Source organism: Exserohilum turcica (assembly GCF_000359705.1).
Source record: "Exserohilum turcica Et28A unplaced genomic scaffold SETTUscaffold_5, whole genome shotgun sequence".
In the NCBI taxonomy this organism is placed as follows: domain Eukaryota; kingdom Fungi; phylum Ascomycota; class Dothideomycetes; order Pleosporales; family Pleosporaceae; genus Exserohilum; species Exserohilum turcicum.
Window position 1 is genome coordinate 1,581,720 of NW_007360266.1, and position 14,645 is coordinate 1,596,364.

A 14,645-nucleotide genomic window follows, 5' to 3' on the forward strand; every position below is an offset into this window, starting at 1 on the left:
CAGCATCCATCGCAACAATGTCGTGATTGGGGGCGCGTACGGCCAACAAGGCATCAACCCGCAATGGTGCTTGTATCACTAGGCCGTTGCGAGACTTGTTGACAGGGCTGTCAGTGTTGTGACGTTTGGCCCCGCGACACTTGGGGTTTGAGACGCCATCAGGTTTCGGCTTTCTGACATCCAAAGACGGTTATTCAGCGCCGAATATTTCGGAACATGATCCTATCAGTAACTGTTCCCCGCTTGGCCCTCGGGTATTGGTGCGGTTTCTTGTGTGGACTCTGGTGTGCTTCAGTAGCTTGGCTGTTGGATGTTGGAGCAAAGAACGGGACAGGGGCTCGGCGGGATCTGCTGCATGCTGCACAGCCAATGGCATTTCGTATAACCATGTTGTATGGTGAATAGGAAACCGGCGTATGTGGCGCTACAAAAAGGCCGAAGTAGGGCATAAAAATATAAGGAGTGAAGGCGGGTACAGTATTACCTCAGTGTGGCTGACTGCAAAAGTCGACTAGATCCCTGTCTGTGCATCGCCAAGTTACTATCAACGGGTTATCAACACCAGACGACTAGTCAATTATTCTTCGCTACACAAAAAATCTAAACTAAATATGCCACAGCATTCACATTGGTATCAGTCGTGCGCACTATCCCAACCCCAATCGCTTCAATGGGTCGTGTACTCAACAGAACGCCATCACCCGAAAGTCCGTCTATGCATATAAAGCGCCCCTGTTGCGTTTCAGTGCAATGCCTAAGTACGCCATGCTAGATATGAAGGTGCATATGAGCTCCGAGAAAAGTATGTAGAATTGACAAAGGAGAAACGGGAATCCGCTGAAGCAATGCTAGCATGCTATAAATCCACTTTTGAAATCCAAAAGAATGCAAGAAGGTATTAACTAATGAAAACTAAACTGCAGTCGTCTGGGCATGTCGCTCAGCGCGCTCAGCAAGGGGACTCTTGGCCTTGGTGGCATCTGGAGTTCGCGGGTTAGGCGTCGACTCTTCAGCAATATCACTCATTTCCGATGGGCTATTCGGCTCGGAATCCTCAACCTTGAACGACTCACGAAAGTTGGCAGGGGTTATGGTTTGAGACGACACGTGCCGCTGCTTGGTCGTATCTGCAGAGAGCTTCCGAACAGCGAGGGGATCCATACCGTCGCTTCCTGGAGACCAAGCAGGTGCTGTGCCGCCGTTAAAGATGCTGCCATCTCTTTCATCAGCAGATGCTGCCTCGGCTGCTTCTTGGAGCTGCTTCTTGGTCTTGAGTCGCTCTTCGGCTGTCATGTTGTGCCAATCAGAACCGAATTGAATAACGGACGCTTTCTTGCCATGGACAGTGAAGCTGCCCTTGCCGCGCGCCAGTCCCTCACTTTCAGTCATGTCACTAGCAATGGTTGATGCAGAGTCTCTGCTCTTGTGAGTGCGTCGGTGTGTTGAGCTACCGCGCGACTCTCGAAGCGTGCGGTGCAAGCTTCTTCTCTGTTTGGTCTGCGACCTAGGCGAGCCTGCCAAAGCGGCAAAGGTTTGTTCGCTGTCGGAATCAACGGTAGCTTCCGGTCGAGTTGTGTCCATGGGCGATACTTCGGGTGACTTGAATTCGAGGTCTGGCGCTTCACCGGGCGGCGGAGTGGCGTACCGAGACCCATCGTCAGAGTCAGAGTCAAAGTCGGAGCCTGCTGTGCCGTCTCCTGTGGTTGATATAGAAGGCCGGTGGCCCGGAACATAGGTCCTTGGGGAATGCGCAGAAAGGCTGCCGACCGAACTTCGACGGTCTGATACGCTAGGACTCAGCGAGATGGGAGCTGCCTGGAAATGGGCAGATGGATCTTTGGGGCTTGATTGTCGAGATGTTTCAGGCGGCGTTTTGAAGGCTTCGTCGCCGCCAAAATCGGTTTCCCTCGACGACTTGGTCTCTGGCCGAGCCGACGAGCCAGGGGACAGCGGGGGCGGCTTATGCCCGCTGGTAAGCGAGCTGGTTTTCGAAGTCAGCCTTGCTAAACCACTGACCTTGGACCCTTTGTGGGACTGTTGAGGGGAAAGCTGGGGCTGCTGGAGTTCCGAGGCTCGATCTGACTGTGCTGGTCTGTCTATGCCACCCTGCCTTTCGTCCTCTAGTTCCTGGGCGAGTATATCACGGTGACACTTCATCCGCCAAATCTCGATACGAGTCCACTTTAACTTGGCCGACAAGCGGCCAGCTGCATGGATGATGAGCTCTCGAGTCTTTGGCTGTATAGGCGCGAGAATCTGAAGATGCCTGGCGTCTCTTAGGCGTGCCTCCAACTCTTTGATTGCCGCGGTGAGCTTGTCCTCGGACTCGGATATGCGCATCTGCATGAGGTCCTTGCGAGCGTTCATCATTTGTTGTGCAAACTGACTGTCGATCTTGCCGCTCTGGATCGTTACCTCGCCCGTGGATGTTGGTATTGTCTTGGTGGAATGTGAAGACTCTAGCCGCCTCATGCCCCGATTCTTCTGCCCTTCGTACAGGCCACCAATCATGCCTCGTGATCGGACCCCAAGCGTCTCAAATGCAGCCGTGTAATTCAGCACGCCCAGCCACTCATTCAAGTCCTTCTCACTATCGGCTAAAAACGTTTCCTCGCCTACCTTGGAAAACATGACGAAAGCGTGCTTGTGCTTCTTGTAAGTATTGTCAACAAGCGCGACTGCGCCGTCCATGGGTATGATGTGATCTTGCTTGAAATCCGGCAGGGCCGGCTGGAAGACGACAGGGCCGGCATCGCCACGTTTCAGATGCTGATCGTGCTGGGCCATCAAACTTCTCGTCCATGTAGAATTGCGGAACAAGGATAACCCTGAGCGCGTAAGCACAGCACCCCAATCTTGCCACGGCGATCGCGCCTTTTTCTTCTTGGTGTCTTTTCTCCATAGAATTCCAACCTTGGTCACGGGCATTTCCACAATCCCCACAGAAGTACCGAGCGGGTTTTCCTGGGCAGCTTCCGACATGAACGCCTCGGGCCTCGATCTAGAAGACACAATTTGGATCACGCCGTACTTGGAGAAGAGTTTGTAAATGTTCTTGGTGTCTAATGTCGCCGCAGTGCCCGTGTAATTGTAGGGATCGTCGAGTTGCATGACATCGCGGATCGTCGGACGGAGAGCGTCGAGCTTGCCCTCGAAAATCAAAGTGTACGGGTCAATGGGTTCCCTAGCTGCCTTTCTCGTTGGGTCGTTCATGGGTCCTTTGAGGACGGCGGTTCTTTTGCTTTTCTTCGAGGTAATGTTTTTCAGATCGACCTCGTCGTCGATGTGGATGAATGGAGTATAGACAATGTTGTCGTAAAAACAGCCCAACACATCCGCCGAAACGCCTTCGCAAGACGAGTTTTTGATATAGTCGGGCCTCTGCATCTTTCGTTTGTTGTTCTTGTTGAAGACGTCGGTGTGGAGAATGATGATGGAGAAGGATATAAAGTACGCCTTGTCTGTTGTGGGTTAGAAATGTAGGGATGCCGTGGATAGCAGATGCTGTTACCTGTGTTGATGTAGATGCCGGGATTGCACTCGTGATAGCGGTCGGCGAAGCCCTGGAGCACACGGTCAATCTGCTGTGTCTCTTTGGGCAGCTCTACCTGCATGAGCAGTTTGCGAATGGCCATGTCGATTGGGTCGCCGAAAAAGGCAAATTTCCGCATGTAGCTTCGTAAGACGGCGAGCAGAAAGGGGTCGTCCGTCTTGCTGAGGTAGCTGGCCACGACGCTCTTGTCAAAGTTGTTTGCCTCGATGCGCTCCAGGTATCGGCCTGGGGTCTCGCCCTCTTCGCGTTCCGGCAGTATCAGTGTTTCACGACTAATGTTCATTGAGTTCTGGTGGGAGGATAGGGCAGAGTTTCCTAGCAAGCCGTGAGCAGGTGAACCATGTCGGGGTGAGTGCGGCTCGGAGTTCTGACGGAATCTTGCACCGAGACCAAAGAGATTGCTGAAGCTGCTCCGCCCTGCAGTGGATATGGACGTTCTGCCGCTGGGGCCTCCGGGGGGAGTGGGCGATCCGGCATCGTCAGACCGCGCGCTTAACGAGCCCATGGTGGAGGAGCGGCCGCGGAGCCCCAGGCGGGCCTGGCCGTTGTTGTTGTTTCCCGACGAGTGGGCCGACTGGGTTGACCTGTACGAGTCGTTGCGAATGAGGGCACCTGAACCAGGTGAGGCCAAATTCAAAGCACCAACAGCTAGAGCAACTTGCGATGCAGCATGGACTGGCGGCGTGTGTGACCGAGCGTCTCCATTGTCGAAGCGGCGGGCAGTCAGTGGCGGGCTGGCGGTGGGCGAGTGATGGGTCGAGGCTGTGCTCCTCGCGCCCGTCGAGGCACGTGGCGTGGCAGGTGCAGTGTCGGGGAATTGCGGGGGCTCGACCTTTGCGGGGAGGGGGAATAGGGATGCGCGTTGCTTGCGGCGGCCGAAGCCAAAGCGTGCAGAGCCCACGCGGGCGGGGTGGCTGGGCCGTGGTGTGGTGTCAAAGGAGATGTGGACGCCGGAGCTTCCGTCTGACCTGGACGACTCGGAGGCCCTGGTGGCAGGAGGGGCCAAGGGGGTGGTGCTCTCGACGGACTCGCGGGGGTCGGCAAGCACGTCTGGCTGGCGCGGCGTGGCCGGCGGGCGCGGGTCGGCGTCGTCGTGGTCGTCGTCGGTGGTGTTGTTGGTGTTGGTGTTGGTGTGGTCGTGGTCGTGGTCGTTGGGGGGGTGGTGCAGACTGCCATTGCCGTTGGTAAAAGCCAGGGGCCTCCGCTTCCGGTCCATGGACTTGCGCAGCGCCGTGGGCTTGTCCGTCAGGCTGGGGTCGAAGGAGCGCCTGCGCAGGGCGAGCTGCTGCATGCGGCTCCTCTTGGGGGTGGGCTTGGCATGGTCGTCGTGGTCGGGTTGCGAGGGCGCCGTGGTGATGATGGCGGGGGCTGTCACGGCTGTGCGTCAGTAGGGGCTCTATTCACGGCACGGAGGGCTGGCGATGCTTATACGTACTCGCTGCGGTGGCGGGCACAGCGGGCACTGGCGGCACAGCAGGCACGGGCGGCACGGGGGGGACGTCGTCGTCGGGCGTGTCGGCGGCGTCGTGCTCCTTTGCGCGCGTCGAGAGCTGCGAGTCCGAGGCATGGCGGAAGCGCATCAGGCTGAAGCGCCTGGTGTTGGGCGTGTGGTGGTGGACGGGCGGCGAGGGCGGGGAGTCGTCATCATCATCGAGGCCGGTCGAGGGCCGCGCAATGTCAGACGAGGCCGGGCGGAGGCCATGGCCGTGGTCGGGGGCGGCAGGGCGGGCGGGGTCGAGGTTGTCGGTCGACTTTGTGAAGCGCGAGTCCTTGTCGGCGCGCCTGAAGAGGCCTGCGGGATCGAGGGTGCTCCGCCGCTTGAGGTCTCGGTCGCTGCGGTTGTTGCGGAGGGAGCGCAGAGGCATGGCTGCTCGCGCCGGCTAGCAGCTCATGAAGGCACGAATTGCGTCACGATGCAGCACATGGCACAGCGGCGCGGGGGGGTGGCAGGCAGACGGGGCAGCACGGGGCGAGGCGAGGGCGAGGGTGAGGGCGAGGGCGAGGCGGGCGAGGGCGCGAGGCGGGCGGAGGGCGAGTGTTTCCTGTGCAGGCTGGGCCCGGGGCGAGCGAGGCTATAAGGCTGAGGATGCTATGCTAGGATGCGTTTTGGGGGGGGGTGCAGCGTGGGCGTGGGCGTGGGCGGACTGGCGACGGGCGACGGGCGACGGACGCCTGGGCACGACGACAGCGGGCTGCACACGCGTAGGACGAGGGCGGGTGCAGAGCCAGAGCAGAGGGGCCGGCGACGTCACAAGGGGGGAGGGGAGGGGGGAGCTTTTTTCTTGTATTGATCTTGCCGTAGGTATTATAGGGGGGGCGTGGGCGGTTGAAGGGGTGCGGCCAGGCCGACGCATCCACTTGGACTGTTGGCACTGGCACACGCGCGCAGGCACAGGCACAGGCACACACCGGCGCTGCCTCTGCTGTGGGGAGCCCGTCGTCGCGGCTAGCTGGGCGGCGGCGCGCCTGTGCCTGCACCAGCCACACGTTGCACGCACCGCACACGCTTCCGCCTGCACGCTATGCCCATGCCCTGCCCGGCCCTGCCCGCCCTCAACACTACTGACACTACACCACATACACAGCACAGCACAGCACAGCACAGCACAGCACCGCGCACCGCGCACCGCGCACACCACACACCACACACCACACACCACACACCACACAACAACGCGCCGCCCATTGCATCGCCGCCACACCCAGCGCCACAGTCGCCCCCCGCCCGGCCAGCGTCTCCTCTCCTCCGCCATGCGCCGGCCGACGCTTGCTGCCCTGGGCCTGCTGTGCTTGGCGCCCTCGCCCGCAACGCCCGCCCCGCACGACACAGCGCCGTTCCCCTACGACGCAGCAGCCTATGCCTCGGCCCGCGACGCGTCGCCACCACCACCATCCTCACCACCACAAAGGCCCTGGCGCAGCCTGTCCGACGCCCTCATCCGCAGGATATGGGCCCTCCCCGCCGCCCCCCAGAGCCCCGCTGCCGACACGCGCCCCGCCGCCCAAGCCGCATGGAGCCATGGCCTCGCCGCCCAGTATAGCGACGACTTGGTGTTGAGGTTCGCCATCCGCACCCCCGACGAGGCCGCCGCCCTTGCAAAGGCTGCCCATGTCCTCTTCCTCGACGTGTGGGAATTCACCCGCGACTGGGCCGACGTGCGCATATCCAGGGACGTGGTGCAGTCGCTGCTCGAGCTGCTCCCCCCGTCGCTCCACGACGCCCATGAGCCGCTCATGCAGGACCTCGGCCTCGCCCAGGCAATCTTCAACACGTACCCATCCACCGACTCGCCCCCCTCCCACCACGACGACCGCTTCTCCCCCACCCTGCGCCCGTCGCCGCGGACAGGCAAAGGCCATGTCTTCTTCCAGGACTACCAGCCGCTGTCCGTCATCAACCCGTGGATGAGCCTCATGGCCTCCATGTTCACCACGCACGTCCGTCGCATCAACGTGGGCGTCAGTTACCAGGGCCGCGACATGCCCGCCCTGCGCGTCGGTGTCCACCCGACCAACAACGACCAGCCCTCGCACCCGCGCAAGACGGTTCTGGTCACGGGCGGTATACACGCGCGCGAGTGGATATCAACCAGCACGGTCAACTACCTGGCCTGGAGCCTGATCAATGCCTACGGAAAGGACCGCGAGATGACGCGCCTGCTCGAGGAGTTTGATTTCGTCTTTGTCCCCACGCTGAACCCGGACGGCTATGTCTACACATGGGAGACGGACCGCCTGTGGCGCAAGAACCGCCAGCCCACCAGGCTGCGCTTCTGCAGCGGCGTCGACCTCGACCGCAGCTATCCGTACATGTGGGACGGAGACTCGGCGCAGTCGAATCCCTGCAGTGAATCCTTCCCCGGCGACGCGCCCTTTGACGGCGTCGAGGCAGCCCGCTTCGCCCAATGGGCCAAGAATGAAACCGAGAACAACAATGTGGAATTCGTGGGCTTCCTGGACCTGCACTCGTACTCGCAGCAGATCCTGTACCCGTACAGCTACTCTTGCAACGAAGAGCCGCCGGCCATCGAGGACCTCGAAGAGCTCGCCCTGGGCCTGGCCAAGGCCATCCGCGTCTCCCGCAAGGGCCAGACGTACAAGGTCACCTCTGCATGCGAAGGCAATGTCGCCTTGGCCAACAACAAGAAAACGGTGCTTCCGCGCATCGAATCGGCTGGCGGCAGTGCACTCGACTTCTTCTACCACGAGATGAAGGTCAAGTATTCGTACCAGGTCAAGCTGCGAGACACGGGCAGCTATGGGTTCCTGCTGCCAAAGGAGAACATCATCCCAACCGGAGAGGAGATGCTGGACGCGCTTCTGTACTTTGGGCGCTACATCATGGGCGAGGTTGGAATCACCAAACAAGGACAAGAGGCCAAGACTGCCCCGTCTGAACAAGGCTGGGTCGTCGTCCCCAAAGAGGGCAGCATGACTATCCCACAAGGCGAGGCCGAGATGATGGAGCTGTAGGCGTTGACAATTCTCACTTCTGTATTTAATTACACCGACTCTGTATTGTAATCCCACCCACTTGGCTACCCATGAGACGTAGCGTCGAATGCACATGCAAGACGCCAAGGTTACGGGTTACGCGCCCTCGCAAGTGTCCATGGCCCGGGCAAGCTAACGCACGTTAGTGCGCAATCCTCGTGCATATCGATGGCAAGCCGCTCGCACTGGACGACAAGCGCAGAAAACGGCACATGTCAGCCGCAGCAACGTCCGAGATCCTGGGAGTTGGTTTTTTTTTCAATAAACGGTCGTGCATGCGCGCATCGAGTGTTCACTTGCACGCACACGTGGGCCCCGTCCGTGCCGTTAGGCTAAAGCTAAGATCCTTACAACGTCATGGCTCAAAGTCTCAGTGAAGCAAGCAGCTTCCGCGTCTGCCACACCCATCGCTCCCACTAACGCCGCCCTCTGGCGCTGTGTCGGAAACCCGGCATCTGCCATTGTTCTCTTGTTGTCTCCTGCAAGACCTGCCTGGAACTGCCCGTCCTGCACTGCAACCACCAAGCGCAACCAGTCGTCATGGCGTCACAAGCCACCGAAACCACGCCCTTGGTGTCGTCCATGTCGAGCTCCAGTCGAGCAGCCCCCACCAAGCCCCAGCGCACCGTCACGTTCAACCCGACCGTCATCTCTACCAGCCCGAAGCCAGCCCAGTCTCGCTCCTTGTCCCACAGCGCGTCGTCTTCGGGCCATGCCGCCACGACCCAAGGCGGGCAGCCCATGCTGTCGACGCTGAATAGCAAGCTGCGAAGGAGAAACAGTTCGGGGGCGCCCGCCAGGATGCCCCCAGCCCCGGCACCCAAGATTGGCCCGCAACGAACGACGAGGACGGCCCAGAAACTGAAGCTGCTGCCCGACCCGGCTGCCGACGATGCCGAAGACGAAGAGAGCGGACGCGATGTTTACGTACAGTACACGCGTATCAAAGACCCTACGGCGAGGAGAGACGCCGCGAGACTTGGAAAGGCAGACCGAGAGCGGCTGCCAAGGGTGACGGCATACTGCACGGCGGCTTCGTACAAGCTCGACGAGCTGATGCGCTTCTTGAAGGGCAAGCAAAAGACAAGAGGCACGCTGCCCAAGCGCTTTGACGAGTGCATATACTCGCCCTACAACTATGGCTCGACAAAGGGCCCAGAAGACGTCAGCAGCTCGTCCGTCCTCGACGGCTTTTCAGACGAGAGGCCGCGAAGGTTCTCCGACAGCGCCATTGAAGTAGAGCACGAGAACGAGCGCAGGAGACAGGACATTCTCGACCTGCACGACGAGGGCGACGCGCCCGATATGGCAAACGAGCAAGGTATCGGCTCAAGACGCCCCGCCATGACGCATGCCGACTCAGACCCCCCAATGGACACGCCGGATTTCGACACGCGTGTGCATACCCCCGAAGTGTTTCTTTTCGAGTACGGCACCGTTGTCATCTGGGGCATGACGCTCCAGGAAGAGAAAAAGTTCCTCAAGGAGATTGCCAAGTTCGAGGTGGACAAGCTCGGCAAGGATGAGATTGAGACGGAGGAGTTTAATTTCTACTACACGCGCGAATACCAGGCGCGGATATACAACGACTTTATCAGTCTGCGCGACAAGAAGAACTACATGATCAAGCTGGCCATTAGTCACGGGCTGTCGCAGAGCGTCAAGACGTCGCTTTTCGAAGACTTGGTCGACAACACGATTGACGAGACCAAAGACATTCCCGCCGAGATTGCGAGCTCTGGAAAGATCAATCTCAACAAGAAGCAGATCAACATGCAGATTGGCGAGCTGTTCATTCTCCGCATCAGCATCCATTTGCAGGGGTCGGTGCTAGATGCCCCCGAGCTCATGTGGGCTGAGCCACAGCTCGACCCGGTCTACCAGGCGGTGAGGAGCTATCTGGAGATGGACCAGCGCGTGAGTCTCTTGACCGAGCGGCTCAATGTCATTGGCGATCTTCTTGCCGTGCTGAAGGACCAGCTCACGGTGACACACGTAAGTCCCGATGGCTGGATATCGACATGGCTTTGCTAACGGGGCGCAGGGCGAATTGCTCGAGTGGATCGTCATTATTCTGATCTTCGCCGAAGTCTTGGTCGCAGCCATTAACATTTTCGTTGACCTGCACGCTGCCGACTAGCCTGGCGTCGTCTGTGGTTGGGTGCTGAGATGACTTCACCGGGCATAGGGGTGGGATGCTCGAGTGGACCATAGTTTTTTTTCTAATTTTTGCTCACGTCCTGGTCGCAGCCACCGATATGTTTTTTTTGGCGTGCATGTTGCAGAATGGCCTCGACTGTTCCAAGGCTACATAGATTGCTGTTTCATCATTGCTCGTTGCCGTGTACGATATGAGGTTGCTGCACGCTCGGGAGGGTTGGACCATGCCTAAACAGGTCAAGTGCATGCATGGCGTTGGTACTGGGCGCGGGCGTTGTTGTTCTTTTTTCTGGTTCACGCAATTGGGGAGGCAGACTGGCGAGGCCATGGGCACGGCAGAGCGCTGTGCTTGCTGTTATGAGGGCGGTGCCGTCTTGTCCAGCGAGGCTCAATACAAGACTGTGTGTCTGAGACGGGCAGCGTGCGCCAGTACATTAATACGAGACGAACCCTGTCTTGGTGAACCACGTGGCGGGGCAGGGCGTGGGAGAACATGTGGCGATGTGAAGACGGGCTTGAGCAGGCCAAAAGAGCAGTGGCAGTGGCAGAGACTGCGTGCCGGGTGCACAGAGGGCAGAGATGCGAGGCCGGGAAGAACCTGGGGGTTCGCATAGACGTCGAGATTGTTACGGCTATCGACCAAGTAAGGCGGAGCAGCTCATCTCCGCCCGCTGAACCCTGTCTGGCGCCCCATCTTTCCTCATGGGACCCTTTTGAGCATTTCCCACTCGCATGCCGTCGCCCTCCATCCCTACCGTGCCCCAATGAGCCGTCCCAGATGAGTTGGAATCTGCTAGAGCGCTTTATAGAATCTGAGCACTTCAACCAAGATCCGAGCCTCGCAGTAGCATACCTGGCGTGAGTCGCACTCCTCTCCCAAGCCCTCGCCCTCTCTCCCCCGTCGCCGTCGGAAGCCACCGTTGCCCGCTGCATGGCTGCACCGCCGCAGCGCAGCGCAGCGCAGCGCCCTCTGCCTGCCACCCAGCCCTCAGCATTCGCGGAGCCCCCTTGGCTAACACGAGAGCGAATGTAACAGCCGGTATGCAGACCACGTCGGAATCCACTATGTGCTCTGTTCCAAGCTGCGCCAGTTCGCCTACGAGGAGCTCGAGTTCTTCCTCCCGCAGTACGTCGCCCGCCCGCCTGCCATCGAGCCCGACGGCGTATGAACAGCTAGCTTACAAACGCGGCCGCTTAGGCTATGCCACCTCCTCATCAGCATCGACAATGAGTCCATGGCCCTGGAGGAGTTCATCATCGACTTGTGCGAAGAGTCCGTCAACGGCGCTCTGCTGGTACGCTTTTGACGACACCCTGGCTTGTCGGCCGCTCCGCGCCTGCTAATACGTGGCCTGCAGACCTTCTGGCTGTTCCAGACCTATCTCCACGACCTTGCAAACGCCCCAAACTCAATCGCCTTCAAGACCTGTCGCCGCATATACAACCGCGTCCAGCGCATTGTCTTTGGCTCCGCCGAGCCCTCGCGGCGGGAGAAGATCAAGGAGAACGTCTTGCCTGTGAGCGTGCTCTCCAGTCTGGTCCTGGCGAGCATCGCCGCCCCGTTCCTCCCAGCTCACGCCGGTCCATTGGCCATTGCGCAGGCGCGAAAACCCAGGCCCGTCGAGGACATCATCTCGGACAATGTGCAGACGGCAAAGGTGGGGAGGAGCAAGACGGTCACGGGAGGCTCGCCAAGGCCCAGGCAAAAGCGCTCGACACAACAACACTCGGACCCTGAGGATGGACGAACAGGCAGATCGGCTTCGCAGCGCCCGCGCGAGCTGCGCGACCCCAAGGATCTGAGGAAGCAGGCCGCCCGACCCCTCAACACCCAGCGGGCACCCTCCGCCCATCACCGTCCCTCGCTGCTGTCAATAGCATCCGAAGCCCGCCTCAGTTCGTCTTCCTTGCCCGACTTTCGCGATGCCAGCACCTCTCCCCTCCCTACCCCACCCGCCACTGCTGGCCTCGGACCAAGTCCGCTCCAACTCGGCCCTCGCAGACATCTCGCGCAGCAACCAAGACCCCTGTCGCCAACTGCCCTGTCCCGCGCACAGAAAATACGCCTATTGCGATCCAATTACTTTAGAAACGAAACCCAGTTCTTGAGTGCTCTTGAGGACATTTCGAATCGTTTGGTCGTTGTACCCAAGCCTGCACGGCTGAGTGCTCTGAGAGCCGAACTGGCGCTAATAGCCCAGGACTTGCCAGCTGAAGTCGATATCCCGCTACTGTCGCCTCCGACGTTGAAAGATGGCATTCCTTCGCAAAGTCGGCACCACCGAATAGTCCGCATTAACCCCGCCGAAGCCACCAGCCTCAACAGTGCGGAGCGAGTACCATATCTGCTCATGGTCGAGGTGCTGGAAGAAGACTTTGATTTTGACCCAGACACGGAGCAAAATCAGCAGTTACTCGAGAAGCTGATGCTGGAAAAGGGCACTTCAAGACGGCGTCTGTTTGACATTACGAACGCCGAATACCTTGCATACGACCGAACGCCACCAAACGGATCAGACAGCGTATTCGAACCAGTAACCGGAGATCTCGGCAGTACCTCGCTTATCAAGGATACGGATGAGACGGACATTGCCTCAGGACTAGCAAGAATAACCTTGCCTCCTCCAACCGCAATCGGCAAAATCCCGGCACCCAGGTCTTCGAGTGGCGCCAACACCTTGTCATCTGTGGCTACCATGTCTACACCGCGGACGTCAGACTCACAGATCAGCCGCTCAGCCAGCCCTATCCCTAGTAGGCGAATGACGATCCCAGCCAATTTGAATCGAGCAAACCAGGCTGCCGACCAGCCAGACTTTTCTGCTCTGGCAACTCACATGCGCACGGCTGCTCAGATGCTGGCACAACTGGAAGCAAGCGGTGCAAAGCGGCCAAAGGGCGAGGTAGCGGCAATCAAGGCCAAGATTATTGCAAGCATGCAGAGCCTGGAGGAGCAAAATTTCCTGAGCGAAGATCAGGGTCCGACTTTTGATACCATCATGGCAGAGTCAGATCCAGCTGCAATCACAGCAGACCCCGAAGTTCTTGACGATGACTTGGCGGTTTCTCCCAATACGGGTGCGGGTGCTGCTCGTATGGAGAATGACTTGAAGACTGGTGGGATGCGGCGGAAAGGTGACCGGGACGATCCTAGTGCTGCAACGTTTGGAGAAGAGTGGAGCGCAAAGCGAGAACGTATACGGCGATCTTCACCATATGGACACATGAAGAATTGGGACCTGATCAGTGTCATTGTCAAGACAGGGGCGGATCTACGGCAGGAGGCATTCGCTTGCCAGCTTATCGAAGTCTGCGCCAAGATTTGGGAAGAAGCTGATGTGCCCGTTTGGACGAAGCGTATGCGCATCCTCGTTACTGGTGAATCCGGCGGCCTCATTGAAACGATTACCAACGGCGTCTCCCTACACTCTCTCAAACGAAGCTTGACACTTGCCAGCATCGCAGCAGGCAACAATCCCCGGAAACGCATAGCAACCCTCAAGGACCACTGGCTCAAAACGTTTGGAGATCCTGATTCAGAAGCTTACATTTCTGGTGTGGCGGCCTTTGGTCGCTCGCTAGCGGCTTACAGCATCATCTGCTACGTACTACAGCTCAAGGACCGTCACAACGGCAACTTGCTCATTGACAACATGGGTCACATAATCCATATTGACTTTGGTTTTATGCTTTCCAACTCGCCTGGCTCCATGGGTTTTGAAGCTGCACCCTTCAAGCTGACACAAGACTACGTCGATGTCCTTGGCGGAATTGGGTCACCTCCTTTTGAAGAGTTCAAGACGCTATGCAAGAAGGCGTTCCAAGCATTAAGGAAGGATGCCGAGAGGCTCATTATGCTTGTCGAGTTGATGAGCAAGCAGAGCAGTATGCCGTGCTTTGCTGCCGGTGCAGCCAGTGTAACAAATAGTTTGCGGGCAAGGCTTATGCTGCATTTGAGCAAGGAAGAAGCAGAAAGCTTTGTCGAAGAACTTGTTGCAAAGAGTGTGGGGAGTTATTATACCCGACTGTAAGTTTTTTCACTAGCTGCTAGCTCTTCCATTCTTGGGAATTTTCGCTAACAAGGATGACAGTTACGATACCTTCCAGTACCGCACGCAAGGCATTTACTAAGACATGTTCCTCTGACATTTGCTCGGGCGACGTGTCGTCCGTCTTAGGGGCATTTGGGCTTTTGAGCATGAGCATAAGCATTGCCTATTGCAGTCACAGTCTCTTCTTCGTCTTGTATTTCTTATTCTTTGGTAGTAGGTTCGTACATTGTAAAGACAGTCATGCCCAAGCTTTGCCTTTTTTTCTTTCTTGAATAGATCAGGCAATAATGAAGGCATTGGCATGTGCAGGAATACAAACTTTTTTTTTCTGGTGAATATATACATATGTATTCGGAAATGGTATTGTCCGGTTAAGTGAAGTCAAC

General features: G+C 58.3%; 4 protein-coding genes across 4 annotated transcripts; 3 read left to right on the forward strand and 1 right to left on the reverse strand.

The window, feature by feature from the left end:
- Positions 1-591: 591 nt before the first annotated feature.
- SETTUDRAFT_173031 (uncharacterized protein) lies at positions 592-5,418 on the reverse strand (the record flags this gene model as incomplete). Its single annotated transcript, XM_008030943.1, has 3 exons — positions 592-3,461; positions 3,512-4,921; positions 4,989-5,418. The coding sequence occupies 3 exons, from the start codon at positions 5,416-5,418 to the stop codon at positions 913-915; spliced, it is 4,389 nt and encodes a 1,462-aa protein (XP_008029134.1). The 3' UTR covers positions 592-912.
- An 881-nt stretch (positions 5,419-6,299) lies between these two features.
- Positions 6,300-8,089, forward strand: SETTUDRAFT_43205 (uncharacterized protein). Its single transcript, XM_008030680.1, has one exon. It carries the CDS (start codon positions 6,305-6,307, stop codon positions 8,024-8,026), a length of 1,722 nt encoding a protein of 573 aa, XP_008028871.1. The 5' UTR covers positions 6,300-6,304; the 3' UTR covers positions 8,027-8,089.
- A 498-nt stretch (positions 8,090-8,587) lies between these two features.
- Positions 8,588-10,433, forward strand: SETTUDRAFT_139949 (uncharacterized protein; the record flags this gene model as incomplete). The annotated part of the gene is made up of 2 exons (XM_008030944.1): positions 8,588-10,042; positions 10,092-10,433. The coding sequence occupies 2 exons, from the start codon at positions 8,588-8,590 to the stop codon at positions 10,185-10,187; spliced, it is 1,551 nt and encodes a 516-aa protein (XP_008029135.1). The 3' UTR covers positions 10,188-10,433.
- A 306-nt stretch (positions 10,434-10,739) lies between these two features.
- On the forward strand, positions 10,740-14,614 carry SETTUDRAFT_164806 (uncharacterized protein). Its single transcript, XM_008030945.1, has 5 exons — positions 10,740-11,065; positions 11,244-11,333; positions 11,406-11,502; positions 11,566-14,234; positions 14,299-14,614. Exons 1-5 carry the CDS (start codon positions 10,986-10,988, stop codon positions 14,336-14,338), a joined length of 2,976 nt encoding a protein of 991 aa, XP_008029136.1. The 5' UTR covers positions 10,740-10,985; the 3' UTR covers positions 14,339-14,614.
- The last annotated feature ends 31 nt before the right edge of the window (positions 14,615-14,645 follow it).

Bases quoted from the DNA above. Each gene is read 5' to 3' on its own strand.
- SETTUDRAFT_43205 (XM_008030680.1), top strand. From the start codon at position 6,305: ATGCGCCGGCCGACGCTTGCTGCCCTGGGCCTGCTGTGCTTGGCGCCC.
- SETTUDRAFT_164806 (XM_008030945.1), top strand. From the start codon at position 10,986: ATGAGTTGGAATCTGCTAGAGCGCTTTATAGAATCTGAGCACTTCAAC. The intron at 11,334-11,405 runs GTACGTCGCCCG...GCGGCCGCTTAG, and splicing joins CTCGAGTTCTTCCTCCCGCA to GCTATGCCACCTCCTCATCA. The intron at 14,235-14,298 runs GTAAGTTTTTTC...CAAGGATGACAG, and splicing joins GGGAGTTATTATACCCGACT to TTACGATACCTTCCAGTACC.